Source organism: Halichoeres trimaculatus, unplaced genomic scaffold, assembly GCF_033239565.1.
Source record: "Halichoeres trimaculatus isolate MK-OKI-2021-1 unplaced genomic scaffold, fHalTri1.1 fHalTri1_scaffold_13, whole genome shotgun sequence".
Taxonomy (NCBI): Eukaryota; Metazoa; Chordata; class Actinopteri; order Labriformes; family Labridae; genus Halichoeres; species Halichoeres trimaculatus.
Window position 1 is genome coordinate 25,699,118 of NW_027437191.1, and position 18,266 is coordinate 25,717,383.

Below are 18,266 nucleotides of genomic sequence, written 5' to 3' on the forward strand. Positions count from 1 at the left end.
TACAATAAAAAATAAATATGAATCCTCTCGTTTATGGATCTTACATATAAGACAGTGCAGAAATGTAAAAAAAAATGGCTCAACCACTGAAATATGTCAACGTGTGGAATGCAATTTTTTATAGAATGGAAAAGAAACACTGTGTGAACATAAACTTAAACATTAATTGTATAAAAATCTTATCGATCTCTCATCAGTAACAAAACACAAACTAATGTAAATTTACTTTAATTTCTTTTGTTTTGTTTTTTAAATTGCAGCCTTTGCGATTTGAAAATTGCACTTTATTACATTGCAATGTCGGTTTAAATACGATTAATTGTTCAGCCCTAATATGAGCATTGGGTCACCAAAGGATATGACGTGTTGTACCAAAGGGCAACATACGGTTAGTAAAAATGAAGCCTATGCGAAAGTGCTAACAGTTGCCATTCATCGAAAATCCGCTTGAGGCTGGCTGCAGAAAGACTAGAAGTCATGTAAACACCCAGCCAAAAAAAAAAATACTTTTACGACATTAAAAAGCATATTACATCCTGGTTAAAAAACGGCTTGGGTCTTAAATGCTGATTTTGCTATCCGCACACACTGTATGGTGAGTGATTTTTTCCTAACTCAGCGGCTTAGAAGTTATTAGGATGGTTTGATTGTCCAATCAGAGGCGCAGCTCAGGTCACTTGACTGGTGGGCACCCTTTAGTGCCGGCGTTATAGCAAATGTGACTGCATCCGCGGATTGGCTTCATTTCACGGTATCAGGAACAGACGGGTGATGTCTTGAGGGCTAGGTCCATGTTTTACAAAGTCTATGGATACAACATGATATGAAAACTAACAATATGACACAATATGATACCATTCAATGAGATAAGATTGATATGTGAAACCAGATGATAGGATATGGAGCAGTATAATACAATACAAGGTGGTTGATGGGATATGATATGGTGTGATTGATGAAATGAAAGTAAAAAACATGGGATAAAACAATATGATACAATATGATATACTGTTATTCAATGTGATACGACATATTATATTATTATGATGTTATATGCTACAGCACAACACAATATCATATGACATTTGCTGGGATACAATACAATCTGTATGGCACATTGAGATGTGACATGAGTCAATATGATATGATACAGTATGATATGACAGAATTAGACATGATAGGATGTAATATTGTAAGGTAAGATAAAATGTAGAATAAGATATACGTTTGTAAATCCTAAATATGATTCTCGAAACTGAGAAATCAGAATAGCTTCAGGTTATTGCAGGACACCGGTGACTTCATCCCCACAGACACAAAGTCAGAGTCAGATATTTATTTGTTGAGACTCATACTCAGTCATCTGCAGAGTATTAGAGTTCTCTTAAAGCTGCCGCTGTTTATGACATCTGTTTTTATTAATGAACGTTGGAGGGACAGGAGCCTGTTGTTTACTGCTGTTGTAACAGACTGCAGTCAGGCATCCAGACTGGCTCTTTCAGCATCAGTGTCTCTGCGGTCTGCTGCATAGGAACAGAAAATTAAACTGTCTCTTCACACGTTTTCAATTGCACACACAGACACCCTGATTTAATCGCACTCGGCATCAGCCTGCTTTTGTTATCCTCGAAATGGAGGGAGAGCGGCTGTTTTTCACTCCTACAGGTGCCCTGGAGCAGGAATGTGCTGTGACTTTGTGGGCCTCGTATATCACAGTGTCAAAGCGGCTCAGAGAAGACCAGAGGGCTGCTGGACATAAAACCAAACGACTGGCTGTGCTGGAAGACACACACACAGAGAAAAAGCCCTGAAGAGCGAGAGCAGTTAATCCAGAAATGACAGCAGTTACACAATCTGTTACCAGAGTGAATTATCTCTGTTACATAAAACTGTGTAAAACACTGTGCTGTATAAACATCTGAAGCTTGTCATTGTGAGACTTTCTGATGTGCCCCTGCGTCTCCTCTCCTCACAAATGTCTTTTCACTCTTTCCACTCTTCAGTACACACATTCATCTTTAATTACTCATTTAAAACTTCACGGATACTCAAAATCCTGTGGCGGATTTCTAACTCTTCATGCTTCCTCACTGTCTCGGTGCAGATGCTCAGTGTAAGACAACAGCCAAGGCTGACATTGTGCTGCTGGTTGATGGCTCCTGGAGTATCGGTCGCATCAACTTCAAAACCATCCGCAGCTTCATCGCTCGCATGGTCAGCGTGTTCGAGATTGGCCCAGACAGAGTACAGATCGGTAACTTCTCATCACAGCATGCACAGATACCACTTAAACCATGATGAGAGCTGTATATTTTATATACAGAGGTATCCTAAACCTGGACCACTTCAAGGGTGAATTATTACCTCTTTAAACATTTTAATTTCTAGTTTGAAGCCTTTCTCAGAACCACAAGAAGGTCAAAGTCAGGGTAGAATAAAGTCAGACTGTTGTTTATTGGTATAGCTTTGTTGTTGTTGTTGTTGTTTTTTAACCCGCGTGTGTTTCTTTAGGTCTGGCTCAGTACAGTGGAGACCCAAAAACTGAGTGGCACCTGAATGCCCACCCAACTAAGGAGTCCCTGCTGAAAGCCATCAATGATCTGCCGTACAAAGGAGGCAACACAATGACCGGTGAGTATGCAGCACTGACCTTTAAATAATCTGTGCATCACTATATTTAAATCTTATCTGGTTTGAAATTTAGAGCTATTATTGCTCAGAAACTCTCAAAGCAAAGGCAAAACAAAATAAATCCCAAACTCCTCTGTCACAGGTTTGGCCTTGAACTACATCCTGCAGAACAACTTTAAACCCAGCGTGGGGTTGCGAGACGAAGCACGCAAAATTGGTATCCTGGTCACTGACGGAAAGTCCCAGGACGAGATCATCATGAAGTCTCAGAGTTTGAGGGACAGCGGCATTGAGCTCTACGCCATTGGTGAGCAATTTCATGAGACTTCTTGTCTGTGCTTTTTCAGTTTAAAAAAATTCTGGGATTTAAAGGTGACAGAAACAGTACATCCCAGTTGAAATAGCATTGGAATGCAGTCCAAAATGTTAATGAAAGCAGGTTTTGATGGTTCGTGAATCATTTTAACCCTATTAAGAAAATAAGAGACAGCAAATCAAATGTTGAAACTAAACTTTTCTTTTTCAGTTGAAAATACTCACTGGTTTCGAATTTTATGTTTTAAAAGAATGAAGACTGTGCATGCTCCCAAATTCCTTTTGACATAGCTGTCATGTCTTATTAAGGAGAAAATGCCCAAAAAGACAGTTCGTCGCTTCATCCTCAAAGATTTTTTTTTTGGATGGTGATTGTCAGGTGGAGTTCAGTTTTTACAGAGTGTGGTTGTAAAATATTCTGTTCTTGTCATCCAAGCTACATCTTTAAACATATATGGCAGTGGGTCGCTGTTTTGCCCTCATCTTTAAATACAGCTGGTCAATGCACCCACAAGTCAAGCTCAAAGTGTACCATGCAAAGAGGAAACCAGATATATACATGATCCAGAAACAGAGGAGACTTCTCTGGATCTGAGCCCGTTTCGGAAGGTAGTGGAAAAAAAGTGGAAAACTGTCCTGTGGTCTGATGAAATCTGACATTCTTTTTGGAAATCATGGACGTTCTAAAGAGGAGTTGGAGCACCAGGCTTATCCTGCAGTTCAAAGCCAACATCCCTGATGGTTGGGATCAGAAGAGTCGGCTCCATGAATGCTCAATAATATCTACAGGATTAGGAGCAACCGGGATCTAGACGAAAACTGTTTCAGAGAAACAATGACTACATTTACAGGCAGTCATTAGCTCATATTTGGAATATTAGAAATAACCAGGTTGCGCATGGCAATGTAAACACCAATAACCCTTTTAAAAAAGGAAATGTGCTACTTCTGTTTTTACAAACCCGAAAATCACCCCTGGGTTGCTCTTTTTCATTTCTGAATATTTGCCCATGCATACGCCTATCGAGATATCATCATTGAAAGGAACATTAATTTGTGTTCTATGCATGTTCTGTTTGCAAGGAGTCTTGGTCTTTTGAGTACAGGAAACCCTATCATTTTCTACCATGCTGCCGTTGTTGTTGCTGCTGTTGCTATGGATACTGGTAGAAGAAGAGGAAATGGCGAACATTGCATCACGGCAATCTCCTCTAGATGTTGTCCGTTTGCTCGCGCTTGTAAACAAGTAATCCTGAATGTTCCAGAAACTGGAATATTGGTCTCAACCAGAATATTGACTGCTTGTAAACATATCCTATCCTGTTCTCTAGTAGAAGAATCTGGGTGTTATAAACTAACCCGTAAAAGGAGACCCTGAACTGATGAGCAGCTGAAATCCTTAATCAGGCAAGAATGGGACATCATTTGACTTTAAAGTCCAGAAACTGGTCTCCTGGGTTCACAAACGTACAGGCATTGGATTCGTTTTTTTCTGAAGTACTTTCAGTTATATTTAATGTTAAATGATTGCAAACCATCAAAATCTGGTGTTATTAACATTTTCTGGATCTTAATGCTGATTTTTCATCATGTAGCTGCTTTAATCTCACAGATGTAGACTTATCAATGGTTCTTTTACTGATGGTCCATTTTGCTCTCAGGTGTGAAGAACGCTGATGAGAACGAGCTGAGGGCAATCGCCACGGACCCTGATGAGATTCACATGTACAACGTCAATGACTTCCAGTTCCTATTGGACATTGTCGACGACCTCACGGTCAACCTTTGCAACAGCGTCAAGGGTTCAGGTAGGAGGAGGAAACGAGGCTGAAAACTCTTCACAAGTTTAAAAAGTTTGTTTTTTTAGATCCTGAAAATGCTGTTTTCATATAAAGAAACAGCTAATAAAGAGTAGTTTCAATATATTTCAGGACTCCCAAACTAAGCGCCCCCTCTGCTCCTTTCAGCTGTAGCTTCAGGTTTTTCTCTGAATACCGCTTAGTCAGATTTACACCCTGTGAGTCGTCACTGCTGATGGGGGTCAGATGGAATCAGAAGTTTTACTGTCATGGAATTTCTTAAAAATCTTTCCAAGAATTTAAGCCTGACAACCATATATTTAAAAACCCTATCTGCAGGCCTCGAGCTGCTGGAGGGGGGAAAGTTGCTCAGCTTGGTGAAGACATCAGCGAAATGACACTTCCTCTGAACAGCTGCTTTTTGAAAGCTTTTGATGGTTGAGAAGGAGACGGGACAAATTATGGAATCAGTGTGATAGAAAAGGAGCTCTATTACTCACAAATCAAGTGTTCTTTTAAAAACAGAGGATGTAACCCAATAAATCTGACTCCTCCGCCCGACAGCTTCCATTAGTTCTGACTGGAGGCTGAAACACAGGTCCAACGGTTTGATGGAAACTTTGACTTTGGAGATGCTTTCTGCCTGTAAATCAGTTTTAAGAGGAAGTACAGAGATGGTGTAGAGCACACAGGAGAAAAACACCGGGGCAGATTTGTGGTGGCAGGGTTCACGGTGTGAAATACTCAACATGTCAGATCTCATTCCAGTTTGTGTTTTTCCTCTTCAGAGGGCGACGAAGTGATGGCGCCCACCGACCTGGTGACCTCAGAGGTGACACACCGCTCCTTCCGTGCCACCTGGACAGCACCCGATGGCCCTGTGGACAAGTATCGGGTCACCTACATGGCTGTGGCTGGAGGACCAACCCAGGAGGTAAGACCAAACCCTTTTCCTCTTTCTGACAGCCCCAATCAGTCTCAGTTTGACTTTCTTTGGGTTTAAAGCAGACACGTCCCACAACAAAAAAAATCTGACCTGGATTTGTTCAACCTCTGTCCCATATAGAAACACAGAGACAAGCTCTATTACCTGCCCTGCAGTCAGCCTTTAGGAGGAGCTCTAAGTATTTTGGGTTCCCTTTTGAGAAGCTGTCACTGAAGACGAAAACTACAAGGTTGCTCTTAAAGTGCACCTCAAAGATAAAAGAGAAGCTATACAAAAAGAAAAAACAAGCGTGTGTAAAGGAGTACAGGTTTTTCTGCTTTCGATCATCAGTTTAACTCTCTTCTTCCACGTAAATGGCAAAAAGATCAGCTAATTGGTCTAATTCAGAGAACTCCATTAGAGAAATCCTCCCAAAGTGTTTCCCAGATCAAAAACCTTCATGTTCACCATCTGTTAAGGCTGGAAAACATCCCATATCTCCCACAGCATCTTGTTTTCTTGTTATTTCCTTTTTGGCTCCCTTGACACTTGGCTTTCACTCCAACAGGAAATGATTTTGTTTGTTTCAATCTGTGATTTCAGCTCATCAGGTGGGCTTTACTACATTCAGATAATGACAGCTTGTCAATCAGAAAGAGAATAAGTGACACTGAAACCCACCTGTTGTTTAATATCCTGTTAAATGGGACGAACCTCACAGGCTATAAGAAAACCACTCTTGAAAGTGTTTCCAAACACTTTGGTCTGGCTTTCATTTGAAGCTCGTATACTCGTCCCTCAGGGATTAAAAATCTGGATCCCAGTTGCTTTGGTAAACCTGCATTTAGTTTACACTTAACCTCCTGTCAGTCCTATCTTTAAAAACACAGCACCGGGTCTTTTCCATCCTTTGTGCTTTTATTGGCCCCCGTCAGACGGAGCCAACGTGATTACAATCAGCCCGCTCTGAAATCAAGCAGAGTTTCCGCTGGATCCACTTAGTTGAATGTTATAGACCTCACACTGGGTCGACAGGTCCCACCATATGGACTCATGTTCCTCTTTCATTCATTTCATTTAACGTCACACTGCAGGGATCGTATGAACACAGAACCTTGACATGGATGATATTTTGCATGCTGCGTTTGTCGTGCAGACGGTGATTTAAAACCCGTGCAGAAAGAGAGTGAATCCTGGATTACATTGCTGCAGAATGATAAAACCTGTTACTTTCATACAAGCTCAGCACAACAAATAAGAAAAGTTACTTTTAGTATATAATTTATTTGTTTTTAAAATGATTTTTGGTGATATTTCTTTTACTTTTGTAAAGCCTGTTTATTTCCCTCTAAATGGAGCCATATTTGTTAGGAACTTGTGTCTGTATGATGAGACGCGGAGCCGAGTCTGTGGGTTGCCAAATCTTCTTTTCTAATGCCATACAGCGAATTTGCCTAGTCTTAATTTTATTGCCGAGAAGCGTCAAAGAAATAATCTTGTAAGTTTATAAGGGAGGAATAAAATGTCTCAATAGTTAGACTCTAAATGGTTGAAAAAGATGTCTGGATAACTTTGAAAACCCTCTCATTAAACTGCCATTAGAGTGGTTGTTCAATGATTCAGACGGGAGACCGTATACTGTATGAAAGCCCATCATCAACAGTATTAAAACTCAACTTTACTGTGAGTTAGGGTGCAGTAAAGAGGTGGGCTTTAAATGCAGATAACTACGGGATGATGAGCTATCAGTCAAATTATCTATGCTCTTTCATGGGCAAAAATCATCAGTTTAAATAACTCAAAACATATTCGTGATATAATCCACCCCGCCTTCAGTGTGTGCTGATAGAAAAATTATCTTTTTGGACTGAAATCAGGTTTTAAACTAGGCTGTAAACATGTTTGTGTCTGCTGTAAAGATGAAGTTTTTGAATGAGTGTGTATGTGCTTCCCAATGTTTCCGCAGACAGCCTCCAGTGGACATTCAAGGAACTGCACTTCATTACACTTAAGCATGAGCTTTAAGTCTTTAAAGCAGGATGTTTTGAAGTATCCTGTTTGTGCATGAAACAACATATTCCAACACAGAAACCAGATTTATCTTCCTGGATGACTCCTGTAGAAAGCAGGATATGATGTGATGTTTATGCCGTATCACGGTTTCTGACGGCTGCTGATTTCCTGCGGAGGTACGTCCTCAGCTGAGTGGCGTATCAGCAGAACAAGGATGACTGTTGACAACAAGGATGTCTTCCTGCTGGAGTGACAAAGAAACTATTAGACTTTTGATAATGTAAGAATTAAAAATCAGAACTGTTGATATTCCTTGCCATATCTTATCCCCTCACTAGTAGCAAGGTGAATGAACCTGCTCCTAAAGTACCATGTTTACATTTTATGGTCCTGAACCTGCAATAAAGCTCAGAGGTCTAATTTTTCTCTGATGCAAACATGCAAGTTTGCTTTGGAAAAAAACAAACAGATGCCTGGTCAAATAAGATGCAGTGTAATCAGAAACTGGGATGTGAGTATTTGTTGTGTTTGCAGGGATATGAATGACCAAGTTCAGATGAAGTTTTAGTCGTGTTGTTTGCTGTGTGGTGAAGAAGACTGAGCCTGATCCCCTGGTTGTGGGAAGATCTCTTCTGCTTTTTCTTTTGTTATAAATGGCAGCTTCTGAGTTAAAACTTTGGTTTAGGAGATAAAAGTGATCGAACACATGACTTAGTTTTGCCGTTTCCAAATCAAATTAAACACGACTTGAGAGAAAGAAACTACTTCTCTCGAGCTGTTGAGTTATTTCTCTCAGACCTTAGTTTGTCTAAAACTACGTGAAGTTGGTTTCAGAGAATACTTTGAGTTTTGCATTGGAAACAGGTCTGATGTAATCCATAACAGACGTGGATAATTCGATGGAAGGTGCGTTTTTGTGCAGATAAGGAGCTGGAGAAGTGTTTGTTTGTCATTTCCCCTCTGGGTTTAATTTTCCAGCAGAGCAGCGCAGGAATGTGACACTGTTCAGCAGCCAGTTGGACATCCTTCACCAGGACTTTCCCACCAGCACATGAACACAACGCCAGTTTTAGCTTAGCGGACTTTAATCAACCAAAGGTGAAAAACCAGGACCTGGATCTTCACCAATCATTGATTGATAAGCGCTGATGAACTGATCGCCAAGAGAGATCAGACTGTCAGCTTTTTATCCAAACTTTTAACTTTAACTTTATGTAATCATTATCTGAGACGATGCCTGCTTTTCCCTTTTCATCCATTGATGTGACATTAAAGCTCTTTTGTTTGTTTGACTGAGTCAGATTAATGCCTGGAAGGGACAAACGTTTTAGCGTAGGAGGAGAAAACTCTGATCTACGACTGGCACGCTGCTCTATCACGCTTTGATTTCAATAAAACGCTTTTAAATCAGCAATTTTACTGTTTAATCATATCCATTAACATCACATCTCTCTTCCTGTTTGGATCTGGTGAGGAGTTGTGCTGCTGCATTTAGCACAAACTGTAGCGTCTGCAAATTAGGTTGTTTTTTTAATAGTATGTACGACAGCCTCAAGATTCTTCCTGGAAAATGACTTTGATATTTTACTTTATTATTTTACTTTTAAGAAACTAGACTTTTTTGCTGTTTATTAAAAAAAAAAACTGAAGTAGACATAGTTTTTCATCTTGATTTCTGCAGCTGGCTAAGCATCTTCAATTGTTTTGGTTTAGGTCAGTTTGTTTGCACCGTAGCAGGCTGTGGAAGTCCAGAGATCTTTTGTAGTTTAAAGTTTTTGATTCAACAAGTCATTGATTCAACTGTCACCTGAGTGGATTTTATCCAAACAGTGTGGAAATAATTTCAGCCAGAAGAAAAAAAATCTATCCTCTGTTTCCAGCTGCTGGTTGATGGCTCGGTGACCACCACTGTGCTGGAAGGCCTGACCCCTCTGACCGAGTACGTGGTCAATGTTTACTCTGTGGTTGGAGAGACGAGCAGCGAACCTCTGAAGGGAACTGAGACCACCTGTAAGTCTGTTTCCTTTACACGTCTTTACTTACTATATGTCTGTTTTAATGTATACCGTGAGCACATACCAGTGTGTGGAGGGTAGAAAGACAAAAGAAAGACAAAATTTAAGACTAGGGCTGGGACTTTAATGTGTTCATTACAATTAATAAAAATCAGAAACTTATTTTATTGCAGTTAAATGTTGCACTACAGACAACATGGAATGTTTTTCAGTGCACAAGTTCCTGGTGTACCAGTCATAATGATGTACAATGTGGCACCCCCAGTATCACCCAGGCTGACAACAAACAGCATAAAAGAGACATAGACAGTGTTTCTGGGCCAGGTGGATGGAAAATTTAAGTAAAAAAAATTCTAGTGCGTGTGGATAGATTGTTCTGTGAAAATTATGCAACCAAGAGTTTGCAGAGATTCTAGTCTTCTGACACCTGGTGTAATCTCAATGCTTAACATGTGGTGGATAGTGGTGGATGCCAGAGCTAGTACGAACACATAGCCTTGCCAACTCTCATGAAGCAGCTAGTCAGTGCTGTGTCTGGACTGACAGTGACCGTCAATGTCCTCACTGCAAAAACTGAAATCTTATCAAGTGTTTTTGTCTCATTTTAAGTAAAAAATGTCTAATTATACTCAATATGAGCCACATTCAACTGATCGGTCCAGAAAAATGTCTCATTTCAAGTTATTTAAAGACAAAAATGAGGTCTTAATTTCTTGTAACAAGTAAAAAAATCTGCCAATTGAACGAGAAAAAATTTCTTGAAAATGTGCTTGAAACTAGAATAGTGTCGTAATACAAGTAACTTTTCTCGTTTCATTGGTAGATTTTTTTTAGTTGTTACAAGCAATTCAGACCTCATTTTTGTCTCTAAATAACTTGAAATAAGACAATTTTCTGGACTGGTCGGGTAAGTGTGGCCTATGTTAAGTCTAAAAAGACATTTTCTACTGAAAATAAGACAAAAACACTTGCTAAGATTACAATTTTTTGCAGTGCTCGCAACGGTCCAGAGGTCATTCAACTGAACTGCTGGCGAATGAAGAGGGAGGTTCATCTCTTGCTTTCTCCAGAGAGAGCGGGATATGAACGTTTCTTATGCATGGGTGGAGACCAGCGCAACAGTGAAAACACAAAACCCTGGTTAGAGAATTTGTTTTGAGAAAAAGACAAAAAAAGACACAGTCAATTGCACTATTCTTTTTTTTATTATTCGCTTTGGTTTCCTGTTCTCTAGAGGCAGTTAAGGTTCAGTTTTGTTTGTTTCAAAACATGCCACAATGTTTGAGTTCATTCATGTTTTTTTTTCTTTTGGTCATTGCATGGCTAATAAAAAATAGCTATGAATCAGATTGGCTCTTTACTGCAGACCTACAGCATTAATCTGTCCTGCATATGGCCAGTTGCGATTTTCCTCCACCTCCAGATGCAGGAAGATGCAGTGTTGCAATGAGTTTTTCCATAGGAGTTATGGCATGGCTCCTTTCCACGACAAGCTCCAAATCAGCCCTTAGGTCATCCAGCAGCTCAAAAACAGCATTGCTGGATAGACAATATGAGCCAATCCCAATTGTCATTCTTCGTCTTACCCCTTCTCCTTGGCACTCTGGTTTAAGGGCCAAGGAGAAGGGGTAAAAAAACGTCTTAGAAACGAGACACCACTTGATCCCCACTACGTCACCACCCCTAGATGCTGGCTGGCTGTTGAGGGCAGAGCGACTAATTCACCTCCAAACTAAACACATTTTTACAAACTGATTATAAACTGATGTCAGATTGGGACAACTAACTCACAGCAAACAGACACCACCACGATGAAGCAGCTAAGCCATGAAAAGCAAACGTTCAGAGGCTATGTTATGTGACTTCTGAATACTGTAACGTTTGCTTTTCATACCTTGTGTAGCTGATGCAGCTCCTGCATGCATCATAAAACGCAGCCCACCGCGGTGAAGTCTGTCCACTGAGAACCCTGGTCTGACATTGGTGTAATTATCATTAGCTATAGCTGTAGCTGTCCCTATAGCCACATTAGGTAGATCGTTTTGAGGAGCAATTTCAAAACAAACCAACAGTTCAAAACATGGCTAATGTTAACATGAAGTAGAAAAGAATTGGACATCTGATAAAACAATATTGATTTTTTGGTTAAGTTTCAGGTTCACAAAGTGATTACATTTGCATCTCCTCCTCACAGAATTGTTGGTTTTTTCTCCTGATCTAGTGTAGACGGGACTTAATGTGTAAAATCTTCCCAAATAACCCAAAAGAAGACGTTTTTTGTGCTAAAAGAAGCCTCTAATCTCTCTCCTCTTTTTCCTTTCTTCACATTTCAATGAAAATACATTGAAGGCCCTTTGAGGACTTTTTAAGTGCTCCAGAAATAGACTTACTTTATATATTTTCCTGTCCATAATTCAGTCCCAAAACCCCACACCATATATTATTCAAAAACCAGAAGCCTTCATCAGACGTCAGAAACTTTACGACATCTGCAAGAAATCCAGAGATTTTTGAAATATGACTTTGACAATATTACTCACCTGTTTGTATCATTATCCCTCTCTCTTCGCCAAAACCTCCCCCAAAAATAAGAAAACATCCCTCATGAGTCACTCATTCAGACATTCCATCCAAGGAATCTGCATTTTTGATTTCACCCATCTTGAGATACTTGAAAGAATTTAGATTTAAAATCTCAAAACAGCAGATTTGGTGTAACGTTTCTCTAACAGTGTGTGTTTGTCCTCTTAGTGCCCCTGTCAGCTGCAAAGAACTTGAATGTTTACGATGAGACCTCGACCACCATGAGGGTGCAATGGGAAGCGGCTGAAGGTGCCACGGGCTACATGCTCCTCTACAGATCCCTCAACGCCTCCGAGCCCCAGCTGGAGAAGGAGGTAGAGTGACTCAACCTTCAGATGTAACTCATGTGTTTCAAATTAGGAGTGGTGATTCATTTTAATGGAAAACCTTTTCAGCAGTTTACAACAAACGGCACTAGAGATAAAAGAGAAATTTTACTCCTGATTTCACATGAAGCTGGGAGTCGGTTATTTTTCTTCAGATTTATGTTATTTAAGTTAAAACTCTGTAATATTGTAATAGTCCCAAAACAACAACCCTATGGATCCAAACCTTGATAGAAACACACAAACAGGCCAAACTAACCCCTTTACGTCTTAATTTCACACTCAGTATTTCCACATTAATTTTATACCAACCGGCTTCTGCTGGAGCTGCTTTCAGCTTCCAGATGTCGATACCATAATAATCACTCCGCAGAAAAGGAAGTGGACTCAAACCGTGCAACTCAGGCCAGGTCCTCGAAAAGCAGAACCCTCAGACACGCCGGGTAATGGGAAAGATTAGCTCATGGTGTGAAGTCATCAGAATGATATAAACTGAACAGATGCTATTCTACTCTGTGGTGTTAATCTACATGTGCAATTATACAGCGGAGGGAAACGTCTGATCGTACATGAGCTGTTTTTTCCTGGAAACATCCAGAGGAGGAGGGAGGACGTCTGATTGTAGAGCTCTGGATTATTGAGCAGAATGCTGATTAATGTGAAATCGCAGTTTGCATGGTGCCACTCACAAAGAAAAGAGGGCACAAGATGTACACGCCACATGGCCAGGAGTATTTGGACACCCAGTAACAGAAACCAGAGGCTGAAATGCAGAGCTATAAACGCTTATTCTGCTGGTTTTCCATCAGGAGGACAAGATTGAGACCAGTGCTTTGTTAACTCCTCCCACATTTCAAAGCAATTTCTCCAACTCCAGAACAGAGTATGATCTCTTTGGAGTCAGTAGTTTTGGATCTGGTTGTCCAGAAAAGGCAAGAATAAAACCATTTATGCGCAGTGATTCAGAGGGATAGTTGCTTAGTCCATTGGGACTTGGCTTCTTAACTGGAGGGTTGCTGGCACAAGTCCTGGTATGGACCAAGTTTGGACATTAAGATGGTGGCTGGGTAAGAGTCAGAGGGATTGCAAGGCCAGGCTTTCACGGTCGGTATTGATTCTCAAAATTAAGATCAAGCAAGTTTTGGCCTTTCTGAGCTCGCCTCAGGCATGCCCTAACAGCCCAGGGACCAGTGCAGCTCTCACTCTCCACTCTTCAATGCACGTTGGTGAAACTTTAATTTCCTCCAAAGGGGTTAACGAAGTACACTTCCATAACACTTTACTTATGAGGTCTGCAAATTTCATCACACTTAGGTAATAATTAGACAAAGTTTTTTTTTCTTATTTCTTTGAAATTAGCACATAACTTCTTTAAGATAATCTCCAAATTTAGTGTCAAAAGTCACAATTGGTAGGTTACTGTTTTTTTTCCAGCTCCTTTGAAATTTACTCCAAATTGCAAGGTAAGAAGGTGACGATTAGCAAATAGTGTATTTAAAATTAAATAACAACCCACCACTAAATGTTTTTAGAAATATGTGCTTTTTCCAGAGAAGCAGGTGATAAATAGCTGCTTGGTTCTTGAACACAGAAGTTAGGTTCATTGTTTCCTCTGATAATTACCTGTGAAATAAGGTCCCATATTTTGCTCCTTTTCTGCAGTTTAATATGGATCATTGATATCTCCATGGAATGGTAGTAACATGTTTTGGTCCAAAAAGCCAATAAATCAAGCACAGCAGCATTGTTTCCAGGCTCTCATAGCCCCTCTCTTCAGAATGGTCTAATTTAGTGGGCGTGACCTTCATATGTAAGTGAGCCACCGCTGATACTGCCCCGCTCTTCTGCATCACTGGGAGCAGCTCCACGAGCTCCGTGTGCACAATGTTTAGAAAACAGCGAAGCTGGTTTACTGTAACAATACAGGCTAAAACAACAGGCTTACAGCAGCTTAAGTTAGCATCCTGAAGCTAACACAGAGACAGGGGCGACACTAAGGAAAAGCTCTTACATCTGCTCCACAGCACACAGCATTTAAAATACTCCCATTTATAGGGTCCCAGGTTTGTTGGTGGATGGTTGGTAATGCGCCTGGATTCAGGACCAGTCTATTTGCTAGCCCTCTGTTGTACTGTCCAAAGTTGGTAAAAGCAGTCGGCCATTAAGTGACTAGCACACACATGAACAGTTTTACTGAGTGTAGCTGGTTCATTTGCTTGATAAATGAACTCTAGATACTTAGTCTTATCTTCTTCCGCGACAGAAAGTTTGAGCATGATGGAATTATGTGGCTGTTTACAGTGATAGACACTTCGAGTACAGGTGCACTGCAAAACAGAATCTGTCCAGAAGTTATGTGCTAATTTTCACCAAACTCTCATGAAATTTTGGGGGTAACTTCAGAGAAATAAGAAAAAACTTTGTCTAATTATTACCTAGGTACGATGAAATTTGCTGGCCTCTAAAGTAAAGTGTCAGCCTGTGGCCTTTTTACCGCATGTCAAACCTCAGAAGGAAGCAGCTTTTTCTGAAATAGATGGTATTCTAACACAGTTTTGTTTGCCTGAACCAAAAAGGAAAGAGGAATTGAAAGAAACAAAACAAAAAGATCAAAATGTCTCTTTCCTCCTCTTCCTGGCTGCAGGTACGTGTTGGAGGCGATGTCACAAACGTCCAGCTGGAGAAGCTGATCCCCAACACAGCCTACGCCATCAGACTGTACGCCCTGCACGGAGAAGCTGCCAGCGAGCCTCTGGAGGGGACCGGAGTCACCTGTACGAGATGATTCATTTATTCTCTAACTTTCAGGAGAGTTTGCTCAAGAAATGTTTGAAATGTTTGGTGGCAGGCAGAAATAATCTGGATTGAATCAAATTTTTATCCCATGAGTGTGGCTAAGTTTTGAAACACAACTTATTGAACACATATATATCTTACATTACCTTTGCATTTAGCAGATATTTTATAAAAGCTATGAAACACTGAGTTTTTGCTTTGGATGCTCAACTTTTAGACAGAAAACAGATACAGTATTTCAAAAACAGAGCTGCTGCCAGTTAGTTTTGGCTCTACCATCTCTGTCAGTATCCTGTAAAGTCTTCCTAAAGACATCCCTCAGTGATGCTGGGACCGACCTCAGTCTTTTTCCTGTCCTCCCTCAGTGCCCCCACCTCCTGCTGGAGTCCTGAGGATCTCTGATGTGACTCATAGCTCCATGAGGCTGAACTGGGATGCTGCTCCTGGAGCCGTTCGCAAATACCTGATCAACTACAAACCAGAGGAAGGAGACCTGAAGGAGGTAAACCAGGTTTTTCTATTTCAGAAGCTCATCTGATCCTGGATTACAGAATGATTTCAAAAACACTGCCTCCGTCTGACTCCCTTTAACACAAATCAATCCCTCCGATGACAGAGAGGATCCGACAGGTGGTCGAGTGTTTTTCCCATTTTGTAAAGGAGAAAGTGTAAGACTCCTGAAAAGTATATGGAAAATATCAAAGCTCCTGTGAGTAGATGTAAACTGGTTAGACTACAAAATGAGTCCCTTCACAATCTGAACAGACAACAGGACTAATTCTCTGTTTCATTCTTCATACTTTTAACTGTTACCAAAGAGAACTGTCTCCCTGAGGCACATTTTTAACAGCAAAAGAAGTCAATTCTGTCTGGCTCCAGATCTCCACAATCCAAGTTTTTAAATAAGATTTGTTTGTCTTGGGACGGCGTGCATTTTGTGATGTATCTACCGACTTATTCAGGGACAGATCCCCAAATAAGTGAGATGAGCCGTCCCACTTTTTGGGACCCTTACGTATGGATGCTAGACTGAACTGATCTGCTCTCTGAAGGTGGAGCAACACAATGCAGACCGTTGATTGGTCAAAAGAATCATCACTTACCCCGACACCTGGTGGCACACAGACTTCTCTGAAGCAAAGCTTGATTACACTTTGTATCGCAGAGCTACATGCCAATCACAGAGAACCAAACACTGGATATCTTCCATCGTTGCTCTTTGTTTACTGTGTTGCGTTTTTCGTCTTCGTTGGATTTATTAGCGGGGTAAACTGTGTCGCACTGCCACGGCGTCACGCTATTATTTAACAGTTGTGGCTTTCGGCATCCGACTTACACGCCACCTACCATGAGAGGGCACAGTTTGCTGTGGAAATGCAAACGGGATCAGGCTTAATTGTACCAAACCATGCCAAACCATACTGAACCGAACCGGATGGCTTGGTGGAAACGCGGCTTTACATACTCAAAATAATAAGTGTCAGTGCAGAAGTACACAATATTGGGACACAGTAAGAGTTTTATAGCAAATCGTTGACAGGGGCCATATTGGAAATGGAGCAGGCTTTGATTCTTCACGCTTAATAGCAGCACCTGTCTGTCAATCAGCATAGCTGTGCCTCTGATTGGGTGAACTCGTCTTTTTAATAGTTAGAGACATTTGCTGTTCAGATGAGAGACATTTTTTGTACCATGTAAACATGTTTATTTCTGCTGTGAAAATGTGGTTACTGGTACTCCTTGAGCCATCCTCAAGGGGACACTCCACAAACTGCAGATTTTAGCATTTCTGCATTGCTTCATATTTTTAAGAGGTTGCTGTTTGGTGTTGACTGTGTGCTCTCTGAGCCGTCAGCTCACACTAGCTGCGTGTTCAGTCAGGCTCATATCAGACTGAGAGGGTCCCTGGATTCCCACTCCAATGATGATCCTCTCCTGGTCCATGTAGGGGTGTAAAACTTCAAACCTGTTGACTCCTGGTCTGGCTCCACTCGTTATGTTGGTTTGTTGTTATAGTCAAGATAAATACCATCTGGTTTAGACATGCTTTGTTTCATTTTGAGAGTCAGTGTGCTTTTATACGAGGTTTCCGTGCACAAAGTCCTGTTCCACTGGATCTCAATCACTGCTTTTGCAACTGCAAAATTGGAGCTTTGCATATTTGATGCCAGGGGTCGATTTGCCGGAGCAGAGACGTATATGGTGTATTTTAACTGTTAGAAAACTTCTCAAACTCACAGAAAAGAATGCTTGTCATGGTCCAAAATACTTGAAATTATGAAATAAAGAGTGGGCCAAGACCAGCTAAGAGGTTTGGTGATCTACACAGAAGCTTGAGGTAAACACATTGGAGTGAATAATGGATTGGCTGGTTTACAGATACTTAATTTTTATCGACCTTGAGTCTATTTTGGGCAAAGTATTTGTTGGTCCCAGCTCTTCAGATAAACTATGAAGCTTTCCCAACGAGCTCTTCAAGCTGCTGGACATTTTTATTTTATTTGTCTGCATTTCTCCAGCATTCATCACCAGTAAAACATCCAGACGCGGCTGCATTGTCACAACAAATGATAAAAGCTGTTTGAGCCAGGCTTGAAGTGATGTACAGCTGTGACCTTCTCTCTTGGATCGTATGAATTGTTTTCCCTCACAGTAAAGAGCTTTCTGAACTGGTCTTGTGTTGTTTGTAAGGTCATTGAAAAGTTGTATTCAGCAATAAAACCTCGTTGAGAGCTTCATAAGAGCAGAGCATTACTCAGCACTGATATCTTTGTTCTGGGAAAGTCACCAAGTCCGTAGCGAGCGGAGAGTTACAGCTCCGTTTACGCCGGCTGGTTTTTATGAGAAAAGCGGTCTGCTGGCA

At 40.8% G+C, this 18,266-nt stretch overlaps 1 protein-coding gene across 2 annotated transcripts in view; it reads left to right on the forward strand.

Moving 5' to 3' along the window:
* The window catches only part of col12a1b (collagen, type XII, alpha 1b), a 150,022-nt gene that overhangs the window by 45,155 nt on the left and 86,601 nt on the right, over positions 1 to 18,266 (forward strand). For both annotated transcript variants that reach the window (XM_074684633.1, XM_074684632.1), the window contains 9 exons: positions 2,105 to 2,254; positions 2,512 to 2,631; positions 2,774 to 2,938; positions 4,608 to 4,754; positions 5,534 to 5,679; positions 9,564 to 9,693; positions 12,450 to 12,595; positions 15,252 to 15,381; positions 15,769 to 15,905. In XM_074684633.1, coding sequence (XP_074540734.1) covers positions 2,105 to 2,254; positions 2,512 to 2,631; positions 2,774 to 2,938; positions 4,608 to 4,754; positions 5,534 to 5,679; positions 9,564 to 9,693; positions 12,450 to 12,595; positions 15,252 to 15,381; positions 15,769 to 15,905 — 1,271 coding nt within the window. The remainder of the gene's footprint in view (positions 1 to 2,104; positions 2,255 to 2,511; positions 2,632 to 2,773; positions 2,939 to 4,607; positions 4,755 to 5,533; positions 5,680 to 9,563; positions 9,694 to 12,449; positions 12,596 to 15,251; positions 15,382 to 15,768; positions 15,906 to 18,266) is intronic.